This window comes from Nestor notabilis, unplaced genomic scaffold (assembly GCF_000696875.1).
Source record: "Nestor notabilis isolate BGI_N333 unplaced genomic scaffold, ASM69687v1 scaffold5526, whole genome shotgun sequence".
Classification (NCBI taxonomy): Eukaryota; Metazoa; Chordata; class Aves; order Psittaciformes; family Psittacidae; genus Nestor; species Nestor notabilis.
The window spans coordinates 31,788-48,275 of NW_009934123.1; the positions used below are offsets into that span (position 1 = coordinate 31,788).

Here is a 16,488-nt window from a genome sequence, read left to right on the forward strand (position 1 = left end):
TTTTTCCTCTTCTCTATTTATCATGAGTAAGGATACATGTTCTTTTAGAATGAGAGAGGCAAAACTTATTTTACTGGTGGAATACCAACTGCTGTGTGCTTCATGGCGGTAGCGTTTTTTAAGATAAGCATGTAACCATTACTGTGGTGTTACCACAGTGACTGTTACATTAGTAAGTCTGCATCTTTTGTTTTAAAACCTCTGCCTATTTCCAGCCATCACACGACACCTGCCAGTTTACTTTAACTTCTCTGTTGTTCATGTGAAATTAGTTTAAGAGAAACTTTCTAGGGACTGACTCAGATTAAAGCATTTTTTGATTTAACAGAGGCTCGGTGAGCTTTGGAAAGCTCTGGTTCGGTCAGCGTGGGTAGGTTGACTGGCTTAGGGCTGATGTGTTACTAGTGCCTGAGAGTCTGGGCTCTCAGTTCAGCAGGCTTAGACAAAATTTTGAAAAGAAAGAAAAAAACAGCAGGCTCAGTAACATTTTCTTTTTTATTTTATAGGTTAATAATGCTTGTAAGCCAGAGGTGAAAGTGGCTCAGCACAGTAACATCAGGAAATCTGGCACACTGGAAGACAACAGCTGCCCCCCAGGGCAGCTGCGAAGTGTGAAGCATGGAGGAAAGTAAGAATGAGAAGGTGAACCAGGCTCACATTCTTTTCGACAGATTTGTCCAGGCTTCAACCTGCAAGGGGACTCTCAAGGCTTTCCAAGAGCTCTGTGACTACCTAGAACTAAAGCCCAAGGACTATCGTTCTTTCTATCACAAACTCAAGTCCAAGCTCAATTACTGGAAAGCCAAAGCCTTGTGGGCAAAATTGGATAAAAGAGGCAGCCATAAGGACTATAAGAAGGGGAAAGCATGCGCCAACACGAAGGTAAGAGACGTATTCACAGTTGTCAAGACAACTATTACCCTGTTTGTCTCTGGAATACACAATAAAATGTCTGGATGTAGAAAGATGTTTGCCTGGTGCCAGTATAAGATAATTAGTGTAAGATTCGGGAATGCTCTTATACATATTATTTATAATATAGTTGTGATTTGTTAGCACTTGACTTTTTTTGCTACTGCCAAATTTGACTGCCTACCTGAATGGGGAAGTTAAACTGAAATTCTTGGGAATGACCAGTATTTTTGTAATTCAAGGGGAAGCAGCCTGCAAGTTTCTATGTTTTACGTTTTTGTGGCATTAATACTATAGATGGCTGGAAAATCTTAATTGGTAAATCTTGAATCTTGGTAGGCTTTTCTTTTTAGTTTTCCTTTTATTTACTGGACAGTAATAGCCATGTGAAATTTCCTGTTGGAATCTAGATACAAAATACGTGTGTTTGGAAATTTCCAACTTTAATTTGGAAATTCTCATGACTCTCAAGAAAAGCGAACTTGCCTGCTAATTTGGCAAAATATTCTATTTTCCATTAAGAAAGCAATCACTTGTGTTCCGTGTTCACAGAAGGAAAAAAGCAAGCTGTGGAAACTCATATCAATTCCTTTTAAAAGGTTGGTATGTGTGGTATTTACTGCAGCAGTTCCTGCTTTTACATACACACCCTAACTTTTTTTTAGACCTGAATTATTGTGAGCTGGTATTTATGTGCTGCACCCTTGTTGGACTGCGTGGTATGAACTTATTTGTTTATTTTGTTGTAACTGAAAGTAATTCTTTATATCATTCATCAAAATGTGAATGGAATAAGTTACTTTTGCAAATAATCATACACTCTTTTTAGAAAAGGAAGATAGTATGGAACATGATAAAATTAGAACAGGATTCTGGCCTCCTTCGTTGACGACAATAGATGCTGCTGCTTCTCTTGAATATTCACCTTTGGGAGAAGGAAGTATCTTAATAGGAGGAATTAATGACTAATTCCTCAGTAGAGAACTGAGGAGGGAATATACCCTGTTTAGGTTCTGTTAGTCATTTCGGATCTGTGGACTGACGTTTAATTTCCACCTAGATATTAGAAACTTATGTTCCTTTCTTGATATTCTGTATCACTTCCCAGTGCTCATTTTCATATGGATGGTGGTATTTATTATTGACTACAGTAACACTTGGAAAAATCACTAATGGACCAAGGTGCACTTGTTCTAGGTCTTGTAAAGATAATGCTTTCCTCAAAGTTTACAATGGGTACCTCAGATGAAAGGTAACAGTGCACATAGATTAACTTGGAAAACAATAAACCAGTTGGGCACCACTGGTAATCACAGTGGGCAGTAGCTGCAGCACCCTGAAAGTCCAATCACTGTTAAGGTTTATGTTTTTCAGACAGGATAAGAAAGGAAGGACTTAAAGGAAGTTAAATGTAGTGATTTTTGTATACATTTAGGTATAAACCTTCCAAGCACTATGAACATCATGAAGAAAAAATTCAAAATGTTTTTTCTGAAAACTCGGCTGTACTTTGCATTCATTGTATTGAGGAATTGATTATATTTTGAATGAAACATGATGGTACAACTGAAATAGGGTGTTAAAGGCTGTGAAATGAAGGCAGGTGGCTTGTGTTTTAATAAGAAAGAGACTCAGAAAGCTGTGGAAGAATGTAGGGGTATTTAACTTATTTGAAGTAATAGACCAAGGAATGATTTTGCATCTGGGTTCTGAATATATCTTAGTGGGCAAGACTGTATTTGTTATCACTAAAGAAAAGGTTGCTTTGATAATAGAGATGCAACATGAAAGAAGAGATTTAATGGAAGAATAAGTGATTTGGATAGTGCTTGATTATGAGGACATACAAAAAGAGAAAAGAAAGATATGAGTAGAGGTTTGACACCCAGCTATGAAAGACATTCAGAAAATTGTAATACTTACCTAGAAGGGAAGTGGTGGGGTGAGTTTAAAAGGACTTTAGACCTCCATTTTATCATGTTTGGCTTGAACTGACAACTAGGCAGCCATGAGGAGATGCCAGAAAGGTACAGATTTTAGCTTGGACAAAAAGTAGTTAACTCTGAGTTGGAAAAGTTTTGTGACAAGCTGATTGAACCAGTGCCTGTGAATGAGGTGATGCAAGGGCAGATTGTAGAGAGATGATAAAGAGACAGTGGGTGAAGCCCTGTGGGAAGTCGGTGGTGAGAGGAGTGGGAAAAGTGAAGGAAGTCCTTCAGATAGAGCTCTGAAATAATAGCTGGAGACATTGGGGAGTACTGAGTCTTAAAAGAAATTGGCAAAGGATGCTCTGAAAAAGTACATGTAGCCAACTGTCTATAAAACATCTCTTCAAGTGCAGTTGAAAAGTAGGTAAAAAAGGTAAAGCGTCCTAGGAGTGATGTTTGACTAAAGAGCTTGCTGGACATTTCATATACTCTAAAAGCTTACTCTATTTTGTGCACCAAAGCCAAGCTAGAGAGAGTGTAGGATGGAATTGGAGAAAGAGGACCAGGAGGGTGATTGTAGAAGTAGCATGTGGTGATCTTGGAGATGAGATGGTGGAGAGATAAGCACACCCACCAGGTCATGCATGACTCTCCCTCATTTAAGGGTGAGAGAGAAACCTCAGAACTTGTTGGTGATGGTAGGAAGGACCAGAGGGATAGGAATGAGGAATAATTCCATTGGACATGTCAGTGATCATACAGAATTTATCTCTACTTGAGGAATGAGAGAGAACAGAGCTGCTCTCCTGTGTTGGTGACAAGGAAGAAGAAAGAGCAGAAGGGAAAAGAGGAAGAGGAGTGGAGGCAAGCCAGAGAGTAATTTGCCAGTCTTTCTATGAAGCTGTTGGTGAGATGCTGTATAGAAACTCATGTAAAAAGGGTGGATGGTGAATAAACTAAAGGTAGCATCCTCCTCTGCCTCAAGCCAGAAATATATCTCTTTTTGTTAGCATGTGTTAAAGAACTGTGATGATATTTGTTGTATGCCTTTATATGTAAACATTGTTGAAATCTTTAATGTAAAGAAATGATAAATATGTGTATTCTTCTTATATTTTTTGTATATGCTCCTGTTAATTACTTGTTTCTTATCTTAGTACTATCTGCCATTAAATGTTTATATGTAATTCCAAAGAGATAATCATAACTATTTGAAGTAGAGACCTTTTGAAAACTGAATCATACTTTTATGTAGGAAATTATCTCATTTAGTTTTATATTCTTAATGTTTAAAGTAATTTGCAAACCACTGATCAAAAAATACAAACATTTAAGTGGGCATGTGGAGGTGATAGAATTTAAAATGAAGATTAAGGTTTTACCCATGTAATCAGAACAGAATTCAGACATTTCTTTAGGAAGCTCAGCTTCTCTGCGCTTGAACATATACCAGTTTTGAAGTTTGTGTTTGCTGTAGCATAGCTCTTATTTGCCCATTTAAAAATCAGTCAGGGATGAAGTGCTGTGACTGGTGTTGGCCGGTTAGTGCCTCACATGGCTAGCGTGCAGGCTAACCAGAATTCCAATAGTCAGTGCTCATGAAAGCAAGGCTTGGATGTGATGGGGTGTTCAAATGTAAATAGTTACAAATGATGCTCTCTCTTCATTGGTTATACAGAGATTACAGGATTTCAGTTTGCATTTAATGTTCCATTACCATGGTGGTGTTACTGAAAACTTAATATAATCTGTCTGAGAGATCTAGAGCAAGAAGTGTTTCTGAGGGGTGAGACAGCTTTAGTGCATGAAGTTGCAGCAGTTGCTTGGAGTCATTGAGGGGAAAGGGAACAAGGAGCAGCAGTAGCTGTTGCATTTATTTACTTGTCTGTACTTGACATCTTATGTAATTACTGCTTCCTGTGTGAGTATCAGAAGGTAGGTTTCTGCGAGAGATCTGAAACTGGAAGAAGCGTCAGAGGTGGAAAAGGGGGCAGAATCTTCTATTTTTAATTGTGCTTAAAACTCACTGTTTTATAACAACGTAATTAATGGTTTTGTGGTAGTAAAAAAAAAGGCAACTTTCACAATGAATTATTTCACTGAGTATCACATATTTTACATCTAGGCTCTTGAACATAACCTACATGTTGTTTACCACATCCTTGTGTGGCAGAAGGTTGCAGAGAAAAAAAATTATATTTCTGTGACAAAATTGCAGGCAATTAATTTATAATTTGATTATGCAGCCATGACTTTGAATAGTCTGATTTTAGTACAGTTCCTTTCCTGTTGTGTACTGCATCGTATCTATTTTATATGGGTAAAGTTATCAAAAGAATTAAAGTCACCCAACTCAGTGAGGTCTTGTTGCTTATAGAATCCAGTCTCTTTGAAAATTGTAGCTGTCAGGCAAGCAAAATTATTACCTGGATAAATGATACACTCAGCTCATTTTCTTCAAAGTTAAAAAAAAAAGAAAGATGTAAGTGCTGTTTGAGACTTACACTTACCTACAAAGAAAACAGTATTCAGTTGGAAGAATATACTGGATCCTAATTGATGATCCCTTTTAAAAAATTACAAGTTGGACACATGTTCAATATACAAGTCTATTTAGGAATTTAATAGCTCAGTGGTTGGGCTTGCTTTTTCTCCCATATGCCTTCAGGTTCCTGAAGCTACTAAAGAAGCAGTGCTGTTATTCTACCTTTCCCTGTCCTCTAGGCTTGAATCTCTGCCCTCAGATGTACGTGACATGTCATACAGTAGTCTTACTTTGAATTAAAATGTCAGTTGTTATGTTGTTGCTGCTGTAACTTGGACTGTTTTATTCGTCATTCAGACTTCATGTTTGCAGTTTCACATTATTTGCAGAATTTACACCCCAGGGAATAGTGAGAATGTGTCAACCTCTAATAATTGGCATTTGAGAATGATCAACAAAGAGCTTTGCTTTGGAATAGGATGTTAATCAGAAGGTTGGGTTCTGATTAAATTTTAGCGTACTTAAGAATTTCTCAGAGTTTTGTTGTCCAGCCGTAAGGGTGTTGAAGGATCTGGAAAATACTCACATGGCAGCAGCAGTCACCACTGTAGCAAGGTCTTGATTCTGTTGGTCTGGTTTATACTGAATAGAAACCGAAGTACAAAAATAGACAGTATTATATTCCTGTGAACGCACACACCCATTCCAGCTTGCTTTGTTGATCTCGGTTTTTGTGGGTAAGAAGTGTCAACTGGCTATCTTGGCTTTTTTATCTTAAAAGAAATGATTTTGCTGTACACGTTGTTTCTCCAGCACTAGATACTTACATTCTGAAGTTTAATAGCCTCTGATTGTGTTTGTGGGTAGAGTGGAAAAAGATATGAGATGAAAGTCCTTTGATATGACAAAGGTTCAGTTGGAGAAAACATATTTTGATAGAAGTTATCTAGTCACACAAAGTTTATAATTACATTATGTTTATTTTCCTGAGGTTTCCTTTGCTGCCATAGTAGAAGCACCAGCATAGGCATAAGTTAGATGCTCTGACTTAACTCCTGCCTTTGCTACTCTAAATGATGACATTTATAAAAGTGTTAGCATCTCATCTATTTATCTGTCATAGCCATTGCTATGCCACTTACTGAGGAGGAGGAATTTTTATTATTACTGAAGATCTTCTCACAAAAGGCCAGCTTAGGCTTTGGAAGATGAGAGGAAAACTTGTCATCAAATTAATTGGTGGATGGAATCAGGGAGGGAGAAACCTTCAGAAACATTGCTGTTCTCCAGGTGCATACATAGCTTGGAGAGTACATCTTGGCAGCTCTTCTTAAAGCAAGGGTTGCAAACAGACAATTTACCTGCGTGTTTCTTCAAACTTCACTGCTGTGATATGCTTTTTTTTCAGGCTGTGGTTACTGCTTTTAATGTATTAGTGGCAAAACATGGCACGTAACAGTGGACAGACCTGAAATTTCAGCTTATGTTGCAGACAAAGAGCACTTCTAAGAGCTGTGGGATGCTTGGAACCTATGGTAAAAATGCCTGTTTCCTCCTAGGACTGTAAAGTTACTCTGTGCTGGTTGTTTTGCAGTGTCTGATAATTGGGGCTGGACCCTGTGGCCTTCGTACAGCCATTGACCTGTCATTCCTGGGAGCCAAGGTGGTGGTCATAGAAAAGAGGGATGCCTTCTCCCGCAATAATGTGCTGCATTTATGGCCATTCACTATCCATGACTTGAGGGGTCTGGGCGCCAAAAAGTTTTACGGCAAGTTCTGTGCAGGATCCATAGACCATATCAGTAAGTACAGCTACTGCTGGACACAGCAGCACTTGTTCTTCACAGGGCAGAAAATAGGGGAGGGCATGGGGTAACTCATTAAGATTTAGCCTACGCCAACCACTGCTCTCAAGTCCGTATGGTATAGTTCAGCATTATTACCTTTGCATTGTGCTTTTCAGCCTAGACCTAGGTGTGAAAGGAATATGTTGTGTCATGAGATTATGATACATGCATTACCTATTGTCGTTTATACCGTTCCAAGGCATATCTTTTTCCTACATTGAAGGGTGGGTTTAAGATTCAAACATTTTTCTTCCTCTTTTTTTATTTAATGTCTAATTTTCCTATTTTTGCTGTTACATTCCTGCAGCTGCCACATTATTCTCTTGGCCTTTGTAATCAGCTTGTAAAAAAGAAAAATGCTTTTGAACATTCTTGTGAAAGTTGGTGTGGAAAAAGGAGGAACAATTTTGGCCTTGTAAATTTTTGGAAGAGTGATGAAGATATTTTCAAGATCACTGTCAGCTTATGAATAAGTTTTGATTAAATAGAGGTTTACATATTAAAATTGAGAAGAATTGTGATGATTCTCAAATTCTGAGAAATCAGTCTCCTTTGAAAGCTGAATGCTTTGGTGGAGCAGGAGCTATTACTTCTCAGTTTTTCTTTCAAAAATTTACTTGTCGTGGCACAGCCAGGTTTTGCCCTCCAGTCTCTGTTCTGCACTGTGCCTAAGTGGGAAGCATAAAGTGGCACCAACATAGGAGATAAAAGTTTGATTTCTTGTCCAAAGCAAGAACTGCCCCATTGTTGTTGTTGGCAATGAATGGTAAAACTGGAAGATCTGTGGAACTTCAGTCTTGCAGTTTGCTTTTTCCCCTTCCTATTTCTTATAATATTAATTTTTCCAGTACTTTATGCATGTGGTGATCTTTTGTATCTCAGCACAGCTGAAATTTAGTGTTTAGGTGAAACATTTTCTCTTTCATTATCTGAAATACGACAGCAAGGTGTCTTCCTTCAAATTAATGGAGTTTGCATGCTGTCATTTTCATACCCACTCCCTATGTTAACTGAAGAGGAAAGAGAGGGCGAGGAACTTAGTATATGCCCTCACTAAACCAAAGGTGTTCAGATGAAGGTGCAGTCAGTGTTACAGCTAGGCTGATCAAATGGCTTGTTGCCACCTGTGGCAAAAGTGCAGTCCTGCTTGTGCTCTCTTCCCTCCCTCTCCTGCAGTGCATGTTTGGGTTGTTTCCCTTGGTGCTGATTTGGGGACTGAAACATTTAAAAAATAATTAATTTTTATTTTTTGAAAAGGGCTGGGTTTTCACCTATATAGAATTTTCTTGGTATGTTGTGGTCCTACACACCAGTGCTGCCTGGATGAAATGCTGGGATCACAGTGAGGGAAAAAGCAAGTAGCCACTGCTGGCCTTACATCAGTGTATCAGAAATGTCAAACAGATATGTGGGCACTTGTGCTCTCTTCTTCTGCTTTTATTTATCATCTGCTTTTTGCAGGTATCCGTCAGCTCCAGCTTATTCTTTTGAAGGTTGCCTTGATCTTGGGAATAGAGATCCACGTCAACGTGGAATTTCAGGGGCTTGTTTACCCTCCAGAGGATCAGGAGAATGAAAGCAAGTATCATTGAAATGGGCAGTAGAGAAAGGGGAAGTTATGGTAGAATACAGAGACTCCTACTCTTTAACCCTATTTATGACTCCAAGTCCTTACCTCATGCTCCATTAATAAGAGTAACTATTAACATTTTTCGTAGGATTTTTCTTCTAGTGACAGATCCAAATTAGTTACTGTATGAAACAAAATCACCTGAAGTACTATACCGAAATAGACTAAGACACAGTAGATCATAATTACTCCTAAAATACTTAAGCCTGCTACACTTAGAAGATACCTTTCTAAAACAACTCCTTTCCTTGCATTCACTGAAGGTATTTATGTCAGTGAACGATCCTTGTTATGCTTTTAGTATCTTTGTGAAACGTGTTCTCTGATTGCCATGGGTGATGGTGGATTAGTTGTTTTTTTGCATCTTATTAATTAAAAAGATAGTAAAGAAGCCATAAAGGTTGTAGTGATCCTTAAAGGTAATAATCAGGGGGTTTTACCAGAGCTGTCTCTGCCTCTGAGTCACACAGAGTGGCTGTGCAAGTGAGCAATAGCCCTGTCAACAATATAGCTGTCCTGCACTGTATCTCTACTGGCAACATGAAGAAAGGATTATGGATACTATGAAGTGGTTCTATGTATTTGTTCTATTATAAGCACTGTTTATATTAACTTGGAGTTTATCAACAGGAATAGGTTGGCGTGCATTGGTCCACCCAAAAACCCATCCAGTATCTGAGTATGAGTTTGAAGTAATCATTGGAGGGGATGGCAGGAGGAACACATTAGAAGGTAACGGTGTATCCATAATTCACTTTGAAATAGAACTTATTCTTAAATTAGTTAGAACAAAACCAGCCTTTAACATCCCAATCAAAATGTGGAGAGTCATTTGACTAATGAAAGGGAGATCCAAAGCCCATGTAAAAATTCATCTGTATCAAAGTCACGTGGGTTGTCTTTTTCTTCTTCCTATCCACTAGCAAAAGAATTAGATGTTTTAACCTGGATAATTTTTTCCTGTGTTTTTTCTTTAGTTGAGTAGTGTTGCAGCTTTTACTTTTGAGAGTAGGAACTGGAAGTATTGAATATTGTTCTGTGTAGTAGAGAAATCTATTGTAGTATTTTTGATGCAAGTTGCAGTTTTTGGAAAAGAAATAAGAAAGAGAAGAGCTTTTATTTTTCTTATGAAGCAATTGTCACTGTCTCTGTGGAGGAGTTTTTAATTAATCAAATCCATTCTCTCTTTTTATTTTGTGAGGGCACTTGTCTCTGGCATGCTGAGCCTTCTCTGAAGGTGTGTTCTATTTTTCAGCGATACTACTTTATCCTTCCCATAGGGTTTCGCCGAAAAGAGTTCCGTGGTAAACTGGCAATTGCTATCACAGCAAACTTCATCAATCGCAACACCACAGCTGAAGCCAAAGTAGAAGAGATCAGTGGCGTGGCCTTTATTTTCAACCAGAAGTTCTTCCAGGATCTGCGAGAAGCCACAGGTTTGCCAGGGATTGCCAGATTTCCATTGAAAACTGTTTTGTTTTATTAATCCAACTTTGTAACTCGGGTATCAAGTTTAATCAATAAATGAACATCTTGTGCAAGGAAACCAGTCACTGGTGTCTCTGAAATCTGACTTCTTCATTTTTACAGCTGTTTCGTGCAGCTGTATAAAGCAGATGTGTATCATTCAGATATGTGTCATTCTTGTTCAGAAGTGCTGAATTTATTTCCCTGATAGTATTCAGGCAATCTGAACCCTAAATAGGAAAAGTCTGAATCTTGAGTTCATCTTCTTGTACTCTACACCTGAATGCAAACCGTGATGACAACTATATTTAAATAGAAAGCTATATGCAGGTAAAATTGCTGTTTGTGGTTTTGTTGAAGATTCAGATTTCGAAGCCATCAAAAGCATTGGAGAAAGCCGCTTGGTGTTCTCTCTCAAAGGCTTTCTAACCACATGCTTTCAGTTCACTTTCTTCCAATAGAGCTCTTGTGTTTTATGTAACTTGTACCTTCACCACTGTGTCTTTTGTTTTGTCACAAGGTATTGACTTGGAGAACATTGTCTACTACAAAGATGATACACACTACTTTGTCATGACTGCCAAAAAACAGAGCTTGCTGGAAAAAGGAGTGATACGGCATGTGGGTATTGCCTTTTCCTGTATTATCTCTAAACTAAGATTTTTCTTGGAACTATTTGCTTTCAGTACGCTGAAAGAAGGGAAACGTGCTGCTCTTCCACTGTATAATGTTTTTGTACAGGTGTATTTTAGAACAGCAGTATGTGGTTAATGTCCTCCTAAAATATTTGAAAACATCAGAAGAGTGTCACAAGACCTATCCTCTCCAATATTTTTCTCTCTCTGTAGATTTTAAGGTTTCATTTATGTTAATATAAAGTATGCTTAAAGAATATTTGATCATTTAGTTGAGCTTCCCTCATTTTATGGGAATGAACAAGCAGGAAATGGAAAAAAAAAAAAAAGCATTGGAAATTTACCTAAATCTTATTCTGGTAGAAGCTGGGTAAGAAGTGTCAACTGTCCATCTTGGCTTATTATCTTAAGAGAAATGATCTTCTCCAACACTAGATACTTACATTCTGAAGTCACAAACAAATGAAGAAGGACTGGGGTCTCATGCCTTTTGTCTAAAAAGCATGTGAAGAGAAATGCTCAGGAGTTTCTTAGCCCTTTCACAGTCAGAAATGCTAGCAAGATTGATTACTGTTTGCAATAAAAGATTTACAAATTTTCTCTTGGAAGCATAAACACAGAAATGAAAGACATTAGAGGGCAAACTTGTATCAGTGGGTTTGTCAGCATTTTAATACCAACTACTCTATATACCAGTCTTAAAATTTTAACTTGCAGATTTGTCTGTTTCACTTCTACTTTTGTGGTTTTGGCAGGATTACGCTGACACAGAGTTGCTACTTTCGCGGGAGAATGTGGACCAGGAGGCTCTGCTAAACTATGCCAGAGAAGCAGCTGACTTCTCCACTAATCAGCAGCTGCCATCACTGGACTTTGCCATCAATCACTATGGTCAGCCAGATGTGGCCATGTTTGACTTTACATGCATGTATGCATCGGAGAACGCAGCCCTAGTGCGAGAGCAGAATGGCCACCAGTTACTTGTGGCCCTGGTTGGGGACAGTCTCTTAGAGGTTTGTGTTTTAAACTTGTGTGTAAGCAGTGAATTGAAGCGTAAGCACAAGCCATAGCACCCATCACTTGAAATATGTGTTGCCTGTAAGGGAGTTACTGTAAAGGAAGCTGCTGTTTGAGGGAACGGTGGAGTGTTGGGAAAACAGGATAATTACAGTGGTAATAATCTTGCTTAAGAAAATGTGCAGGTTGTTTTGAAGTTGTGTTTTTCTACTCCTTGTTGGGATGATTAGACTCTGTATAGAGCCTACTGTAGACCTGTTAATATGTTGCATTTTGTAGCTGGTTAAAAAGTACAGTCTTGAAGAGAAAGCTGTTAAGGCACTCCAGGCTAGGAACTGTTGTTGGAAATGGAGGAACATGGGCTTTGGGGGGAGCTCATGGGCAGTTCATCATACATCTGGCTTCCTCTAGCCCAGTGGGAGTAGAGCATTCAGCTAATTACTGAACTATAGTTTCCCAGCAGATTACCATCTGAATATATTCTTGATATTTGTTTAAAACTTTCCCTAACTGCTGCTTTTCCTTTCTCTGTTTTTTTTTTTTCTTTTTCTTTTTCTTTTTTTCCCCATTCTTCTTAAACTATAATATTAGCCATTTTGGCCAATGGGAACTGGAATAGCCAGGGGATTTTTGGCTGCAATGGACTCTGCTTGGATGGTACGAAGTTGGTCACTCGGTGCTAGTCCTTTGGAAGTTCTCGCAGAGAGGTAATAGAGCAAATGAATACACTTTCAGTCATAATCTAATCTTTCAACATCTCATAATTCATTCCAGTTTCTTCTAGTACAAATAGCTAGAATGGGAGATGGATTCTCACTATTTGTATGAGAATGCTTTTGGGTATAATTCAGTTGAAGAAAAAAATTCTTAAGGGGCTGATAAACTGAAGTATGTTTATAGAGGAATAAGCAGCAACATTTCTGTTCTTGCTTCCAGTTTTAAAAAAGATGAGATGAAGAATCTTTTCTTGGTGCTTATTGGCATTATATGGAGGAAGTGAGCCTGACTTATGGTCACCAGCCTTGCAGTAGCAAACCAGATGAAGTTATAGGTGCCTTTAAAGTACCAGAGACAAATTTATTTTCCCATCTCCTATTATCTTACAAAGATCTTTTATGATTTCCTTTTAAGGAAGCTGTCACCTGCTTTTATTTCATATTCTCCTAAGTTGGTCACTTTGTTTCATGTAAGCTAAACAACATCTTGTCTGGCGTATTTAGTTCTTGATGTTTTTGTTATCTTTGGTTGTGTGTTGTTTTGATGACCCAAGGTGATCTCTTAGAAATCAGAACTCGGGTAATTAAAAGGTGGAGTAACTAAAAGCAACAGGTAGTAGAACCTATTTTAAACATAAGCAACTGCAGCTTTTGACCATCAGGAACCACAGTATAATTTTAAGAATTTTAAAAATGGCACAACAGATACTTAAAACTACATCGGTTTGAATTTAAGAAAAATGAAGTTGATAATATTGTATTTGGAGCCAGGCTTCCATCACCTTTCCATCAGATGTTTTAAGAGAGAGCAATAGGATCTTCCCTGAGCCTTCTCTTCTGCATGCTGAACAAACCAAGCTCCCTTGGCCTCTCCTTACAGGGCAAATGCTCTAGTCCCCTTGGTGGCTGTTTTCCTGAGTCGCTTCAGTGTCTAAATGTCCATATTGTACTGGGGAACCCTTTCAGATTATGCTTTTAATGTATTGTTTTCTTCCCCCCTTTTGATTTCTGGAGTTCTATTAAATTGCAGATTTTAATATACTGAATCTTCAGCTGTCGGTGTCCTGAAGTGGTTAGATTTCTGATCTGAATGGTTATCTCTACAGAATTTACTTAGCTGTATTAGTAGTGATTCATGTCTTAAAACAAACCCCACCACCAAAGCCCCCCAAACAAAGCAAAACCAAACACAAACAACCAAAACCACCGCAAAACCTAAACCAAACCACCCAAAACAAAACCAAAATATTTTTTTCTTCGATCTTGTTTTCCTAAGGGAAAGCATTTATAGGCTACTTCCTCAGACCACACCTGAGAATGTGAGTAAAAACTTCAGCCATTACAGCATTGATCCTGCCACACGGTATCCCAATATCAACGTCAACTTCTTGCGGCCACAGCAGGTAACTGGACAAATGGTGCTTCTGAATGCTTGTAATCTCTGGTGTCGTGGTGCGAAGCTGTGCTAATGTTTTGGGAACAGATAGTGACCTTATGTTGCAATGTAATGTGGAGGCGGTGAAAAGCAGATCTGCCAGTCAAGAGTAGACCTCTGTACTTGGTACAAACAAATTCCTTTTGAGGAATTCTTGATTTTGAAAGTTGTAACCATGCTGCAGTAATAGATTTGAGTTTGTGTGCATGTGCAATTTTTGGTGATAATCTAGTATAGCAGTTTGTCATTGCAATTTGGTATCCACAGAGCAGCAGTCAGCTAGACTGTTCAGCACTGATGAGCTGGTTGTTGTTGTGTTCTAGTTCTTGGACTAGAGATTTCTGTTGCATAATAATTGTTGTCCTCCTTTAGGATGGCTCCTTGTTCTCTAGCTCTTTCTGTATGGATCTTGGGTGCATAGCATGTTGGTAATTTTTAATTATTTATGATATTTTAGGTACGCCACTTGTATAATACAGGAGACTTGAAAGACATTCACCTGGAAATAGAGAACTTTGTGAACTCCAGGACACCAAAGCTGACTCGGAATGGTAGGCCTAGCTACTGTTCTATTCCTTTTGGTATTCCGGAGCTGGACCTGTGCAGCAACCATAGAGCAGAAGGGCTGCAGAGTATTATTTAACCAGTTTCTTTCAGTTTAGAAATTGTATCTAGCAGTTGTTTCATCAACATTCTGATTTTACAATCTTTCAAGTTTCCACTAACGTGTAAATATATTTTCTTTGCCTAATTTCCCTTGCTTAGTAATGTGGTTAAATTTCTAAGCATATTTGCTTATACAAGCATTTCTTTTCACCTCCTTTATCCTGTAACAATGTCCTTACTTAGACGGCAAAAGCTTATCTTGAATTCATTCTAACAGGAAACTCAGAATTCTTACAAACATAGAAGGTATTTCTCATGCAGTCTTTCATGTTCATGCTTTCCTTAATCTCATTTTTTAGCTTAACCAAATGAAACTCGCTTTGCTTGCATTATTCTGAGAGTTAGATGCCTTGTGATAAGCATTTCAGTGTCTGTCTACTTGTCCTGTACCCTGAGTGCTATGTTGAACTTTTTCTTCTGCATACCTTGCCTTCGGATGCCCAGATAGTGTCTGGGGACTCTCAGAATAGTGCTTTGCTGCTAAGCCTCCCTTTCACTGCTGAATAGCTATGTAGTCTTTTGATTTGTTCTTTGCCCTGCAATCTCATCCCTTTAGGCTGTAATCTTACCAGATCTTGCAGTAAGGCAAGGTCAAAACAGGTCAGTGCTTTCAAAGGAAAGCTTTCAAGAGAAAAGAAAAAGTTGCAGAAATATATTTGTAGTTCTTCCATTAGAAATAATATATCTGGGCTTTAGAGAGGATTGTGCTACTGTATATCCTTTTGATCATATTTAACAAGCCTTTGCGACTGCTTTATAATTCCTGGGGCTCTATAACAAGGGCCAGGGTGAAAAGCCTGGCAAGTTATCATTTAGGTACTTTTTAGAAAATTAAAAATTCTTTCTTGGATCTAAAATGGATATGAACAATCTTTAAAAAAAAATTAATTTAGAATTCTGTCCTGTATTGCCTATTGTAGAAGGAGCTTATTGCTTGCATGGAGGTTTTATTTGTTGGTTAGCGGGGTTTATGTTGTATTTAGAATTCCTGAAAAAGACATTGTGTGTTTCTATTTTAAAATGTGATTGATTTCTTTTTACAGAGTCTGTAGCTCGCTCTAGTAAATTGCTCAGTTGGTGCCAGAGGCAGACTGATGGATATGCTGGTGTTAATGTGACAGATCTCACAATGTCATGGAAAAGTGGCCTAGCTTTGTGTGCCATTATCCACAGATACCGTCCAGACTTAATGTGAGTAACTCTCTGTTTTGAATAACGAGAAAGGGCAGATCATTGGTGATACTTGGAACTGACTGGGGCAATGCATGGAGAAATGGATGGAAAATAATTCACTTAAGCTTGATAGAAACTAATGTGATTCACCAGCAGAGTGGAAGGTCATAATAGATGATGAATATGAAGATAAATGTGTTGTCGTTTTCCCTTCTGGATGATTAGGCAGAATTAAGCTTCAAATTGCTATTGACTGGAAAGCATTATTGACTGACAGCTCTTTCCTCTGTGAAGTTAGGTATAGTTCATAGTTTCTTGTGAACAAGTTTCTACCCAGCCCTTTATAAATCTCCTGTATAACAGTAGCTCTTTATAAAGATTTTTAGGCTGCTCTTTTTGGAAGTAGTGACCCACAGTCTAAAAAGAGATACTGCTACTGCTTGTACGCTACTATGCTGATTGGGTGAATGAGAGGAGTCCTCTTACATGATATATGGGATAAAACAGTGCTTAGATTCTAGAATGGGAAAACACTGGCTGGAAGAAGTAACAGTAGCAAAGAGCCTGGTAATTAAAG

At 38.3% G+C, this 16,488-nt stretch overlaps 1 protein-coding gene across 3 annotated transcripts in view; it reads left to right on the plus strand.

The window, feature by feature from the left end:
• The first annotated feature begins 540 nt into the window (after positions 1–540).
• Positions 541–16,488, plus strand: part of MICAL3 (microtubule associated monooxygenase, calponin and LIM domain containing 3) — a 105,207-nt gene continuing 89,259 nt past the window's right edge. For all 3 annotated transcript variants that reach the window (XM_010017170.1, XM_010017169.1, XM_010017168.1), the window contains exons 1-11: positions 541–882; positions 6,920–7,127; positions 8,634–8,750; positions 9,433–9,534; positions 10,083–10,238; positions 10,790–10,890; positions 11,660–11,917; positions 12,513–12,628; positions 13,914–14,040; positions 14,530–14,623; positions 15,782–15,929. In XM_010017170.1, coding sequence (XP_010015472.1) covers positions 619–882; positions 6,920–7,127; positions 8,634–8,750; positions 9,433–9,534; positions 10,083–10,238; positions 10,790–10,890; positions 11,660–11,917; positions 12,513–12,628; positions 13,914–14,040; positions 14,530–14,623; positions 15,782–15,929 — 1,691 coding nt within the window. In that variant the 5' untranslated portion in view covers positions 541–618. The remainder of the gene's footprint in view (positions 883–6,919; positions 7,128–8,633; positions 8,751–9,432; positions 9,535–10,082; positions 10,239–10,789; positions 10,891–11,659; positions 11,918–12,512; positions 12,629–13,913; positions 14,041–14,529; positions 14,624–15,781; positions 15,930–16,488) is intronic.